General features: G+C 39.8%; 1 protein-coding gene across 2 annotated transcripts in view; it reads left to right on the top strand.

Annotated features, from left to right (window-relative positions):
- ITGA2 (integrin subunit alpha 2) overlaps nt 1–14,658 on the top strand; it is a 106,534-nt gene that overhangs the window by 25,440 nt on the left and 66,436 nt on the right. Inside the window, exon 2 of one of the 2 annotated variants that reach the window (XM_004737902.3) lies at nt 1,518–1,635. In XM_004737902.3, the coding sequence (XP_004737959.1) occupies nt 1,518–1,635 (118 nt within the window). Of the gene's footprint in view, nt 1–1,517; nt 1,636–14,658 lie in introns of those variants that run through there. The other variant, XM_045079547.1, reaches the window with a different exon arrangement.

The following is a 14,658-nucleotide window of genomic DNA, read 5'->3' on the forward strand; positions in this document are numbered from 1 at the left end:
GCGTGGAATCAGCTCCGAGACGTACGCAGGCCCCATGGAGGAACAGGCCCTTCTCACCCAGCCTTTCTGTGCATGAAACAATAGATTTACGAAATACTCTGTACTTTCATTGCTGCCCAGAATGAAAACATGAAAACATGTATTAATAGAACTTGGATGTCAGTTTTAAAGAACCCACTCTAGGGGCACCTGGATGGCTCAGTTAGTTAACCCACTGCCTTGGCTCAGGTCATGATCCCGAGTCCGGGTATCAAGTCCCACATCGGGCTCCATGCTCAGCGGGGGTCCGCTTCTCCCTCTGACCCTCTCCCATCTCATGCACTCTCTCTCACTCTCTCTCAAGTAAGTAAATAAAATGTTAAAAAAAAAAAAAAGAAGAACCCACTCTGTCTTAAGTCTCTGTAAAAATAAACACTGATCTCAGCATCAAGTGTATGCCCGTCCCCACAGATGGCACTTATAGCCACACAGGTTTCTTTCTCCAGAATGAAGGACTGACAGCCATCAGCCTTACTCTTTGCCTTATTCCCTTTCCAACACAAATAAGATTTTTCAAATAAGTCTATTAGGGCCTTATCTTATCAAAGTCTTTGTTGTTTTTGAAAATGATTTTCATTTCTTGAGCATTCAGAAAGAAGCATCAAAAACCAAAACCACTTTTGACAGTTCTCAGTGGAATAAAAGTGATGGGACACCATCCCCTAGATTTTCATCCTCAAAAGTGATCTCTTCTGAAGGAAAATGATAGAGTTTTCAAGGAGCTGTGATTTTTCTTCCTCCTTTGATCTAGTTACTCGTGCTTTCCAACAGATACTTCATAGAGAGTCCGTGTTAAAATCTTCAGAGGAAGTTAGCGGGAGAAGTTGACAGCCTTTATCTTCTGCCTTTGGGCAGCTTGGAGTCTTGCTGTGTTAAGAAGGGCAAACAGGATTGAGTTCCTAGAGATAATCTGTGGCTTAAGAATCCAAGCTATTGGGGCACCTGGGTGGCTCAATGGGTTAAAGCTCAGGTCATGATCCCAGAGTCCTGGGATGGAGCCCCACATTGGGCTCTCTGCTCAGCGGGGAGCCTGCTTCCCTTCCTCTCTCTCTGCCTACTTGTGATTTCTGTCAGATAAATGAATAAAATTTTTTTAAAAAAAGAAAAAGAATCCAAGCTAGTGACTCAGCTAGCCATGTGTTCAAATCCTGCCCTTACCCTTATTACTTCCCACCTACGAGACAAACTTATCTCCAGGAACCTGAAAAATATCTGCAAAACAAATACAATGTTAACAATCATCTCCTAGAGATGCTATGAGGATGAACGAGGTAATGAATTATGCATATAAAGTATTTACCCTGGTACCCGAGCTGCAAATAAGTACTTAAAAAGCAGTAGCTATTATTTCTTGGCAAACGCTAAAAAGGAGAATAATGATTATATAAAACAAGTCTTTTAAGTGGCCTTTGAGAATTATAGTACAAAACTTATTCACAAATTGTAAATATGGACCATGTTTTCATTTTTCTTAATAGGCATTTTGAATTGTATGGCGTACAATGTTGGTCTCCTAGGAGCAAAGGTATTTTCCGGTCCTTCAAGCGAACAGTTTGGCTATGCAGTGCAGCAGTTTGTAAATCCAGATGGCAATTGGTAAGAATATTCTTTTTATGATTTCAATAAAAATACTAAATAAATTTAATATTTAACTCTAATAGCTTGTTCAAGTTGGTACATGAATGTATTGTTAATGGATATCCCTCAAACACCCTTAAATGAAGGATCTGTCCTTGAGAGTCGGTAACTTTCAGGTTGATAATTAATGAGACGGTATAATGGCACTTTTTAAAAACCTAGATAGAAAATTTTCCCGAAATATTCCATAGTCAATTCACAGTAGCAGTTTTGACCATTTAATTAATGGTCAGGGAGGGAGGGAAAGAGGAAGAGAAGGAGGAAGAAAGGGATAGGTAGGTGGGTGGATCAGATGGATATACATACATACATACATACATACATACAGTGGTATTCATTTCTTATTCTGTAAACTGTATCCACCATTGAGCTTTGTAAATGGTCAGCTAGATCATGCTGGCTATGCCAGTTCTAGATGATAGAATTTTTCCCTAAATTTTTTCCTTCAGCAAGTCTTTATCCACTGGCTTTATTCTAAGTCAACCATCCCTCCCATAAGACACTCGCAAGCATTTGAGCAGAATTTAGTTACCTTTCCCTAGTGCCTTTGCATCCTCTGCTTTTGCATGAAAGTGCCCCCAGTTTTTTCATGCCGTCTAATGGTTACATTTAAACCATGGTTACATTTATATATACTACCCACCCGGATATGGAAATATATACTCCCATTGCTGGTTTAGATTTCCCACAAAAATAATGAAAATCAATGCAAGGGAGTTCAGATGATTCTGAAAGTTGTCTTTAGGTAGAACTGTAGCTCCTCTCTTGTTAGTGTTGATGTGCACTGGTCACAGGAGTCCTGCCATTGGAAACTTAACTCCCCATTGCCACAGAAGGTTCCAGACTCACTCTGGAGCTTCCAATCGGATCCTTCAGAGCTCCTTCCAAAGATTGAATGAGCTATTGTTGGCTTATCAAGTAAGAGCTATAATTAATTCTCTTTTTTTCTGTGAGACCTTATGTTTGATGCTCAAAGAATTAATTTCATAGACACATTTAAAATCCAAATTATTCACATTTTGGAGGAGGCCTATCCGTGTGATAAAGAAACAAAATGAAATTATCACTCGAGAGGTACGTCTAAGGGTCTAAGAAGGCATCTTGAAAGAGGTGAATCATGAGGTGGGTCTTAAAGGGAGGAGATGAATAGGCAGGAGAGAAGCATTAACTAAAATGAGGAGACTTGGAAAGTAAGGGATGCTGGAGTTTGCCAGTCATCTGGAAGGATAAAATCTGGTTGAAAACCCAAAGAGTAGCAATTATTGACATCATTTGGGATGTGAGAGGACCTCTCTAACTATTATCTTATTAGGCTTTGATAACCATAAACTGTAGTCAGAAAGCTAGAAGGATGTTATGGTTGGTATAGTTTGACCTTGGAATCTAGCAGATGACCCACAATTTTATATGTCCAGCCCCAATTCTTTCCTGAACTGTAGATACCCATAAGAACCATCACTATGTTAATGCCTACTAGACATAAAAGATTAACATATCAAACTTAAACAAATATCTGATTTTCTGCACTAGCTAATGAGACCAAAAGTTCTCAACTCCTCTCTTTCTGTCACCTCCCCCATATCTCATCCACTTGCCAGTCCTGTTGGCACCACCACCAAAATACATGTGATAACAGTCACTGGGTTTCCCCTGTCTTCCGTGCAGCCCCTGCTCAAAGCCAGCATGAGCCCTTGGGGGTACTGCTGCAGCCACTTCTCAGTCCATCTCCTGTTTCCCTTCTTACCCCTCAGGGCAATCTTGTGAACTCTTTTTTTTTTTTTTTAAGATTTTATTTATTTATTTGACAGACAGAGATCACAAGTAGGCAGAGAAACAGGCAGAGAGAGAGGAGGAAGCAGGCTTCCTGCAGAGCAGAGAGCCTGACACAGGACTCGATCCCAGGACCCCAGGATCATGACCCGAGCAGGAGGCTTTAAACCCACTGAGCCACCCAGGCCCCCCCAATCTTGTGAACTCTTAAATACATGATTCAAATAATGTCACTGCCTAGACGAAAACCCTCTGTGGCTTCCTACTGCTATTAGAATACATTAAAATTCCACAAAGGGTCTTCTGTGATCTGATATCAGTCTGCCTGACCCATCTCATGATTTATCCCCTCGCCCCTGTGCTCCATGAATTGTGTCTTCTGTCTGTCCCTTGAACATACGAAGCTCATTACTACGTCAAAGCTTCTGCACCTGCTTTTCTCCTATAAGGAGCAATCTTCCCAGGATCTTCACTTGGCTGCTAGGTTCCCATTTTTCAGTCTCAGCTCACGTGTCTCCTCTTCATAGAAACCTTCCAGAGCATTCATGTCTGCCAAAATGAGATCGCAACACACCTCCCAGCCACTCTCCTACCTTCCGTGTAGATTTATTTTCTGCATAATAGTTCTTAGCATCTAAAGTCACCGTCATTTGTTTATATGCTCATTGTCTATCTTATGCCCTGTCTCTGAATAGAGGCACATTATTTTTTTCCAATGCTGTGTACTCAGAAACAGAGTGCTATGTGGCACCAAGTAGGGGATCAGTGATTATTTACTGAATGAGTGAATGAAAGTCCTATTTCCAAATGAATCACCTCAGGTACTCTACAAAGTGAATTATAGTAGTTGACTTAAGTGTGACCTGAACAAGACCTTTGGAAGGACTCTGATGGCCTGCTTCCTAAGTGTGACCTTGCTGAGGACAATCTGCCATCAAGCTTGAGGTCGTTCTTTTCAAGTGACAAGGTAAAGGTTGTTCTTTCTGAGGAAAGGTCATTCTGAGAGAAAGAGCCACCATCAGGAGGAGATGCTGTCAGAGACAGCAAGCCTACCCAGGATTGGAAGGCAGCTCAACTACTGGCCACGCTGCAGGTTGAAGTTGAGTAAGACCAACAGGGACAAAATGTTGACAGGAATCTAGCAGGCAGAGTCCTGGGAATGGGAGAGGCAGCCATATATCCTTTCTGTCTCCATGATTCTCTCGGAAGATGCAAAGCATTCTTTAAAGATGAGTGTATCGGCAACTTGATGATGAGATTCTGGTGCTGATCAGGTTATGTCCAGATCAAGGAAAGTAGACATTCCTAAGTCCTACCGTGTCCTTCTCATGACATTCCAGAAAGATGTATAAACACAGGACAGTGACTTGTGGGGAACAAGGCACCACTCTATTATTGGCTGGGCTGGTGCTTTTAACTCCAGTGTAGAGCATTCTGGTAAGGTATAATGTTAGCCTTACTTCCCTCAAGCCTGTTTATAAGAGCACACCCCAGCACACAAGCTGAGGAGAAGGGAGAGTACGTGTGTTCCCCGAGAGGCTGAGTCCTGTGGCAGTGCAGAGCTGCGAGGAAAGATAGCCAAAGCAGGCGTGGCATTCCAGTCTGTCCTTTCACTGTGCTGGCTTTCTGAAAGCAAAGAAGCAGAAGAGGCTGTGTCGTGGACATGATCCCCTACAGGCTGGACCCTGTGTGAGGTGCAAAATAGAAAACATCGACTGACCTTTTAAGGAGTGTGGAGTAGTGTCAAAGCGGAAGATGGATAGGCAGAGCCGGCAGCCATGAGAAGAAATACCAGAGATAGAGTAAAAGCCAACCCCACGTGGTGACTAGTGTTGCTGTTCTTTCAGGGTCATAACTGTATTATCTTCCTGTTAGGAGCTCATTCTCTCCTCCCAAAGCGTGGGACACTCGAGGGACAAGATTTCCTCCTGGTCCCTCTCTTGTCAGCCTGGCCCTGCCAAGGTGCCTTGCCTCAGAGGACAGGGCTGTGGCAGGATCCAGCGATGGCGTGTCCCACTGCAGGGCTGGGGTGGGCCACAGCGAGGACAGGCAGCCCTCACAGCTCTCAGGCTCAAGGAAAATAATATGAAACTTGGAATCCAGAATTGCCTATTTGTTTTGACGATTGGCACCGTGCCCTTCTCCACTCCTAATTTATGACAACTGCACAGACATTATGGAAGTAGCAGATGTGGGAAGGGCTGTTTAAACATTAACTTTCCTCCTGATACTAATCAAGTTAACTTTGGGCACAGAAAGCGGGATTACTGTGAATTCCTTTAATAACTGTGAGTCTTTTTCTCTTGGACTTAAATAACACACTCACACATACACACATACACACCCTTTTATTTTCTTACTCTCTTACTGCTTGTCCTGAAGCTGCTGTTTGGATAGCTTTTCCGCTGCTCTCTTTGACTTTCTGTACAGTCTGCATTGTTGAGCCCCAACTCTCTCTCTCAGCCCTTTCCTCCCTTCTAACATCTCGCCTGTGGCTCTACCTGAGTTTTCTTTTTTTAAAGATTTAATTTATTTGACAGAGAGAAAGAGATCACAAGTAGGCAGAGAGGCAGGTGGCGGGGCGGGGGGAGGCAGGCTCCCCGCCGAGCAGAGAGCCCAATGCGGGACTCAATCCCAGGACCCTGAGATCATGACCTGAGCCAAAGGCAGAGGCCCAACCCACTGAGCCACCCAGGCGCCCCTCTACCTGAGTTTTCTTAAACCACGCTCCTTATTTTCCAAGTACAACTTCAGCTGTGCCATATGTCCCTTGTTTCTTAGAAACAAGGTGTGGTTTACATTGGGATAGACAAGATTTTCACAAAATGATCTTGATGCTTTTGCTTGTTTTATTTACTAAACTTTTATTACACTGTGGACTTTTACTCTAGAAATAATGCGGATTGGCTTTAAGAATGCTAGTGTTTTTTTAACAGTCTCAAACAAGCTCCATAATTTTAAATGCAAGATTACCTCCCAAGCAGTGCAACAGAACACCCCTCTGCCTGTAAGTAAAGCTGTGGTCTGCTCCCCCTTCTGTGTCACTTTGAAGCCCCCATTGTATACACAGGATATACAAATGTAGATGAGGCAATTCTTATCAGAAGCAATTATACAAAGGATTGAGATATGTTTAAAGTCATTTCCTGGAAGCTTGTGGTGATATGTACTGTCTCTGTTTGTCTAATCCAAAGGCCTGCCGCATGAACAGTCTGAGCTCATTATATGACTCAAAAACCTTAGAACAGTCACTTGTGTAACAGAAACTGTCTGGAAACAAGGGGTATTTCCAGTGGGAGAGATGTAGTTTCTTAGGTCAGCAAGGACTGGTGCATACTTGTTCCTAAAGAAAAAAAGAGAAATATAATGACCATGGGTGATGGCCAATAAAAAATTCCATTATGTATGAGCTTATATTATAGTTCTGACTTTTTTAACTAAGAAAAATATGAATAAAACTCTATGTGTGTTATAACAGCTTGTCTATAAGAGATATGGGAGAGAATTTTAGATGAATAAGAAATACTCAGTTTTATAACACATACCAAAGATTATGCCATATGTAGGTTGGGAATAACAGTACTTGTTATTTACTGATATTTGTAATATTTAAAAGTACTGAGTACTCTTTCTTTGCTGAACATGTAATACTCACAATGGCTCTATTATCACTCCTTTTACAAATGAGGGGACTGAAACTTAGAAATGTTAAGTAGTTTGCCTAAGATTACAGAGCTAAGAAGTAATGTGCAGATGGTAGATTAATGCAAAACAGAGATAATATGTTCCAAGTGTACATATTTTTTTAAGTATCCAAAAAAGAGAGTGGTAAAAGGTAATTGGCATTTATAAAAAATATTTAATTCTATTGTCATGTAAACTTGATAAAGTAAGATCAACTTCATTCAGTATTTTGAATTAAAATTTCTGTTACAAAACAGCGTTGCCTGAACAGCGATGACAGTTCCCATCTGTCTTTTCATTCTCTCGTGGACAGAAGTTTGTCATGTAAGTCAGGAGCCAGAGCACAAGGGTTTTACCCTTAGTTTCCCCACCCCTAGCTGGGTGACTTTGAAAAAGGCACACACCCTCTCTGGAGCACAAAAGAGAGGGCCATTCCTACCAAACTGGAATGTTTTGAGCACCTTGTGAGAGTATAAAAGTAAAGAACTTCACTGGTGAAATCCAAATAAAATCTGTAGCTTAGTTAAAAAAAAAAAAAAAACAGAAGAAGAAGAAGAAAGTAAATCACTTCAAAAACCAAACCACTTTAGGAATAAATCTAACCAAAGAGTACAGTTTTCTATACTCAGAAAACTGTAAAACACTAATGAAAGAAATTGAAGATGACTCAAAGAAATGGGAAGATATTCCATGCTCATGGATTAGAAGAACAAATACTGTTAAAATTTCTATACGACCCAAAGCAGTCTACACATTTAGTGGAATCCCTATCAAAATACCTACAGCATTTTTCGAGCTAGAATACACAATCCTAAAATTTGTATGGAACCCCAAAAGGCCCTGAATTGCCAGAGCAAAGCTGGAGGCATTACAATTCTAGACTTCTAGTTATAACACTGTAGTGATCAAAACAGTAAGGTACTGGTACAAAAATAGTGAAACAGAAGAGAAAACCAGAAATAAGCCCACACCTCTACAGTCACTTAATCTTCAGTAAAGCAGGAAAAAGGCAGTCTCTTCAACAAATGATGTTGGAGAAACTGGACAGCTACATGAAAGAGGAAATAACTTTCTTATACCATATACAAAAATAAATTCAAAATGGGTTTAAAGACCTAAAGAAACCATTAAAGACTTAAAGAAGCCTAAAGACCTGAAGAGACAAGAGACCATCAAAATTTTAGATGAGAACACAGGCAGTAGAACTATTTGACATCAGCCATAGCATTTTTTTTCTTGAGATGCCTCCTGAGGGAAGGGAAACAAAACTGTTGGGACTACATCAACATAAAAAACTTCTGCATAGTGAAGGAAACAATCAAAAAAATCAAAAGGCAACTTACTGAATGGGAGAAGACATTTGCAAATGACATATCTGATAAAGGGTTAGTATGCAAAATATATAAAGAACTTATGGGACTTGTAACACCTGGTGGCTCAGTCACTTAAGCATCTGACTCGATTTCAGCTCAGCTCTTGATCTCAGGGTTATGAGTTCAAACCCCACATTGGGCTCCATGCTAGGCATGGGACCTGAAAAAAAGAAAAAAAAAAGAACTTGTGGAACTCAACAACCAAAAAATAAATAGATAAATAAATCCTATTTTTTTTTTAAAATGGGCAAAAGACATGAATAGACGTTTCTCCAGAGAAGGCATACAGATGGCCAGCAAGCACATGAAAAGCTGTTCATAATCACTTATCATCAGGGAAATGCAAATCAAGTCTATTATGATATATCACTTCACACCTGTCCAAATAAGTAAGATCAAAACACAAGAAAACAGATGTTGGCAAGAATGTGGAGAAAGGGAAACCTTCTTGCACTGTTGGTGGGAATGCATACTGGTGCAGCCACTGTGGAAAACAGTTTAGAGTTTTTTGAGGAAAAAGTTAAAAATAGAACTGTCCCACAATCTAGTATTTGCACTACCGGTATTTACCCAAAGAATACAAAAACACTAATTCAAAGGGATATATGCACTTCTGTGTTTATAGCAGTGTTATTTACAAGAGCCAAGGTATGGAAGCAGCCCAAGTGTCCATCTTTTGATGAATGGATATAGAATGTGGAAATATTATTCAGCCATAGAAAATAATGAAATCTTACCATTTGCAATAGCATAGATGGATGTAGAGAGTATAATGCTAAGTGAAATAACTTGGAGAAAGACAAATACTATGATTTCACAATTATGTGGAATTTAAGAAACAAAACAAATAAACAAAAGGAAAAAGAGAGAGAGAGAGAAAGTCCAAAAACAGACTCTTAATTATGGAGAGCAAACTGATGGTTACAAGAGGAGACGTGGGGGTGGGAGAATGGGTGAAACTTGTGTTGGGGATGAAGGAGGGCACTGGTGATGAGCACAGGGGTACATATGGAAGTGCTGAATCACTAGATGGTACACCTGCCACTAACATTATTGTGTTAACTAACTGGAATTAAAATAAAAACGTAAAAAAAAAACAGAAATAAACGATATCACTGTTTAAAAAAAAGAAATAAATTATATCCACTGTTTAAAAAAAAAACTAAGTCACTGTGCATATGTAAAGTGCTCTCCTTAGCATTGTGTAAAAATACATAGGAAGAAAATCAGGATTTCTTGAAAATCAGTTCCTTCCTACCTCTCTCCACTGCATGTTTCTCAGCCATTTCTCATCTGTCATCGATTAGCTTCCATGCATATTGGATTAGCTTCAGTCCATTTCTTCTTCTTCTTGGCCAAGAATGCTATTCTGATCCCTTTTCCAAAATAATCATGTCTATGGCCTTTAAATATTAGCCAATATCATCCTTTATGTCTTTTTCCAAAGATAAAATTCTCTTGCCATTAGGGTGTCTTGGCAGTACCATTTACTGTGCTTACTTTGTTTATTCTCAGAGTTTGCTTTTATTTTAAACACATGACATAGATATGTATTCCTTTTTGTTCTTTCATTATATTTTATTTTTACTAACTTGAAATTAGTCCAATTTTTTATTCTGGAAAGGCATTAGAAGTCTGACTATAATAGTCTTAAACTTTTAAGCTTAAAAACTTAATATGTTATAAATAATTATTATGTTATTGCCATATAATTAAACCACCACTCAACACTTTTAATACAGATGTGCAAAATGGCATGTCTCCTATAAACAAAGATCTTCTCTAGGCAGGCAGGAGGGGCAGAATAGTGAACCAAGGACCTTTTAGAACCCCATGGACCACTCTGGTGTTGATGCACCTACATTTATTATACCATAGTTGTTCATTTCTTTTCCACAAGTTTAAATAATCTTTATGGCTAAATTGGTTCCATGTTTTCTGTTATTTATCATAAGTAAAAAATCTGTAGCAGAAAAGCACTTTAAATATCCTTGCTCTGATTTGTTTCTCCCTTCCCCCACTCTGGACACAAATTTGTATATATACCTACACACACACACACACACACACACGCGCACACACACACACATATCTTTTGTGACTTTCATAAGGGATAGATCCTCTACTCCCTAATGTCTGGAGACCTTCAGTGATCTGTAAATATTCTCCATGCCTCGCTAGCTTGTCTTATAATTTAAAGCTTTCCACTGTGTTAACGCCTGAATGTCTGTTCCTGGAACAAAGTTCATTTACAAAAATGAATGGGGCTTACACATGCACACCTTCCTGGTGACCAGTTGTATGAAACTTTTCCATTAGTCTAACTCCATCCAAAGAGGGATTTGGGGAATACAAAGTGGCACAGGTGGAAACTGTTTGTTAATTTGTTTATGGCCAATAAGATGGGCAAACAATGAGTACTAGTCCTCTACAAGAGTTCTAAGAAGAACTTAACTGTGATAGAAAGAATCAGGGGTTTGAAATGAAAGGACACAGGTGCAGATCTAGACTTTGTTGCCAATTAGACACTTAGACTTGGTTTTTTTAAAATAGGAAAACAGGAATAATTAAAACACCTGATCTTTATTTATAAGGATTAAAGAAAACTGTACATAAAAAGTACTTTATAAACTATAAAGCAGTATATAAATGTTGCTTTTCCAAATTCTATCATTGATAAAACAACCATCTGCCAAAGTATGTTGATGGAAGTACTATCTCATGGGCTTTGATTTACAAAAATGTGGTGGTCTTAAAAATCCTTCCTGCCCTTCAATGAATGTGGGATTTATGTCATCATGAGGCTTTAAATTGAATATATCAGCTTTTGATTTTAACTTTAGAAAAGCCGCATGTTAGATGAGTCAGCATAACAGAATCAGCTTTTATTTGATTCATTTGCTTCCAGTGCAAAAGCTAATTTCCAGGCTTTTTATGAAACAGAACAATAGGCTTAAGATGTTTTAGCAATAATGAGGTTGGTAGACTCCACATCAGGGAACTGAAAGACTTTGAGGGTTTAGCCATCTCCTATTTAAGGAAGTAGTCTGGCAGCCAAAGGAGTCTGAGGTAGCATAATGAAGTTTAGAAACTAAAATTGCCTTTCAACACATGCCAGAGGGTTTAACTTTTAAATTTATAACAACAGTATTTCCCAACCGGGAGCTAAAAATGCACTCTCTTTACCTGTCTTCCTCCTTCCTGGAGACTTGAAGTCTTTGCAGGTGATTTCTTTGCATCATAAACTCCTTTTACATTACAAGCAGGAAGCACGTAGCTGTATAGAACTCACCAGACCCCTTGTGTCATCAGTGGCTTGGAACTAACCAATGTAAGAAATAATATTTACACTTAATATACTATAGACTTAGAAATTTCTTGTAATAATGTACTATATACAATAGGTTTATAATCCTAAGTAAAATATCCCCTTGGATGTCTGTAGGTATCTCAAGTTAAAATACCTCATGCTGGGATGCCTGGGTGGCTCAGTTGGTTGGACGACTGCCTTCGGCTCAGGTCATGATCCCGGAGTCCTGGGATCGAGTCCCACATCGGGCTCCCAGCTCCATGCAGAGTCTGCTTCTCCCTCTGATCTTCTCCTTGCTCATGCTCTCTCTCACTGTCTCTCTCTCAAATAAATAAATAAAATCTTAAAAAAAAAAAATACCTCATCCTGAGCTCTTGAGCTCACCCTATCTCAAAATCTTGCTCTAAGGTATCCCCCTTATCTGATCTTGACCACTTGGTTCCTTCTAGATTCTCAGCAGAGAAAACTTGGAGTCATCCTTGACTGTGTGTGTATGTGCGTGTGTGTGGGTGTGTGTATTTAAAAACTAATCTCTTGAGAAATTCTGCTAGCCCCACCTTCAGAATATATCTAAAATAAGATCACTTCTCACCAGCCCTGTAGGAGACCCTCATCACCTCTTGTCTGGATTTTGCATTTGCCTCTGAAGTGTTTCACCAGCTTCACCTTTGCCTAGTGCAGTAATTCTCAACAAGGCAGCCTTCACAATCCTTCTAAAAATGTCAGATCACATCACCACTGTGCTAAAAACCCTCCAATGGCTTTCTCATGTCACTCAGAGGCAAAGCCATGTTCTTAGAATTTCATACCAATCTTATGGGACCTGGCCTCATTACCAATCTGACCGCATCTCCTCCCACATTCTTCCTCATACACTGTGGTCCAACCACAGGGCTTTTGCACTTGCTGTTCCCACAGCCTAGTAATCTTCCAGAGTCTTATGGTTTACTCCTTCACTTCCTTCAAGTCTTTGCTTAAATGGCACCTTCTCAGTGAGGCCTTTTGTGACTATTCTAATAAAGATTATACCACACCCTCCATGCCACACTTCCGTCTTGTTCCTTTTTCCCACTGATCACCATCATGATATGTTTTATATGCTTATTAAATTTATTGTCTGTTTTTCCCCACTAGAATGTAAGCTCCATGAGATCAGAAATGCTTGACTGATTTATTCACTGATGTATCCCCAGTGCCTAGAATCAGGTCTGGCACATAGTAGGTTTGGCCACCATATATAGCTGCACAGGTTGCATACTTAACAAGGTCAGAGCACTCTATTTATATGGAAATGGTATACCTTGGAGTTGTGCAAAATTTCAGCGCCACAGGATTTTTAAAAAAATCTTTGTTGAATCAAAGAAAACATGTTTTGCCCTAGTATTTTAAGTACACCTCTGTCAATAATCTCTAGAAAAATCGCTAGTATTAAAGGAACACTTGGAGAGTTTATAGACTCACAGACCAAAGGAAGATATTTATAACAGCCCCTGGATTGTGGGTTTAAAACTACCTACACCTCCATAAATACTGTTTACTAACTAAACAAAGTATTTTGAATTTCACTGGAGGTGGGCAAATTGACTGTGTTTTGGAACTCTACATAATCACTATTTCCCCACAAGATAATTGAACAGTAAGTGTTATTTTAAGTCATCTTGGAAGAATTCCCAGTTTCACTGTAGGAAAGAGAGTTTATATCTTGGGATTTTGTTTTGTTTTGAGAATCAGCACACATGACTGTTCATACATCTCTTGTGTCTGGTTTCAAAGTTAGATCCATTCCTTCAAAGATGTTTTGCCATATTTCAGCAGGGTTTACTCATTCACCTATCCTATTCTCTACCTTGGTAACATTTTCTCCTGGCATGTTGCTTCCTGTTACGGCTGATTACATAAGATTTTATAGATAAATATACCAGCCTCCCTCATCTTCCTGTCTGAGTAATGCAGGAGTGTCACAATTTCCTTGGAGTAGCCACTGGTGATGTCATAACCTTTCCTTAGAAGGATGAATCGTCAGGAACCAGGATTTCACTGAAGCCTGCTGGTAGAAATGACGAAAGTCTACTGGAAATGTTGCCAATAAAGGAGTTGACAATGGTCTTTGAAACGTTCTCTAGTAACGTAGTTACTAGTATGACCTGGAGGCTACTTACTAATGTGGTTCGCTATACTGAAAGAATGAGTCCTATATGATGAGGACACCCTGGTTCTTTACCAGTCACCAAAATGATCTGGTTTTCCACTGGTATCTGTTATGTTATGAGGTTAACATGGCATCATACTGTCAGAGATTCTTTGAGAGATTTACAAGTATTTTCACATCCTTTGAGTTAAGAGGCATAGAGTTATGCAGGTGCTTCTTTTCCTCTCTTCTTCCCATTGGATTCATGTAGGAGGCCATAGCTCTCACAGCAGTAGTGGAGATGTCATACCCCCTCCTGCATGTGAGATTATCAAATCCCAAATCCTTTGGTGAGGTTGAAGGAAGTGAGGCAGGAAGGGGTGTCCAGGGAACACTTAGTCAAGAGGAAACACCAAGAGCTTTTGAGCTTTCTCAGTGAGAAGTAGGTAGCTGATGGTGCTTTGCTGCTGAAGGCTCTGAAGAACAAATTGTTAAATTTTAGTGAGAAACACTTTACTTTTATTCTTGCCTGCCCCTGGGCTGGTGAGGATGGATGGAATATGTGTATAATAAAAGTTGCCCAAATTGCCACATTTAGTGCTATTTGAACATAATCTGCCCTTACCTACATTATGAACAGTACAGCCCGGGCCCACAGTGTGGATGTGCTCCTACAAGATCACGTTGGCTGGTGTCCTCCTAGACCCCAGCCTCCT

The sequence above is a fragment of the Mustela putorius genome, unplaced genomic scaffold (genome assembly GCF_011764305.1).
Source record: "Mustela putorius furo isolate JIRA1106 unplaced genomic scaffold, ASM1176430v1.1 tig00000407_pilon_pilon_pilon, whole genome shotgun sequence".
NCBI lineage: Eukaryota > Metazoa > Chordata > Mammalia > Carnivora > Mustelidae > Mustela > Mustela putorius.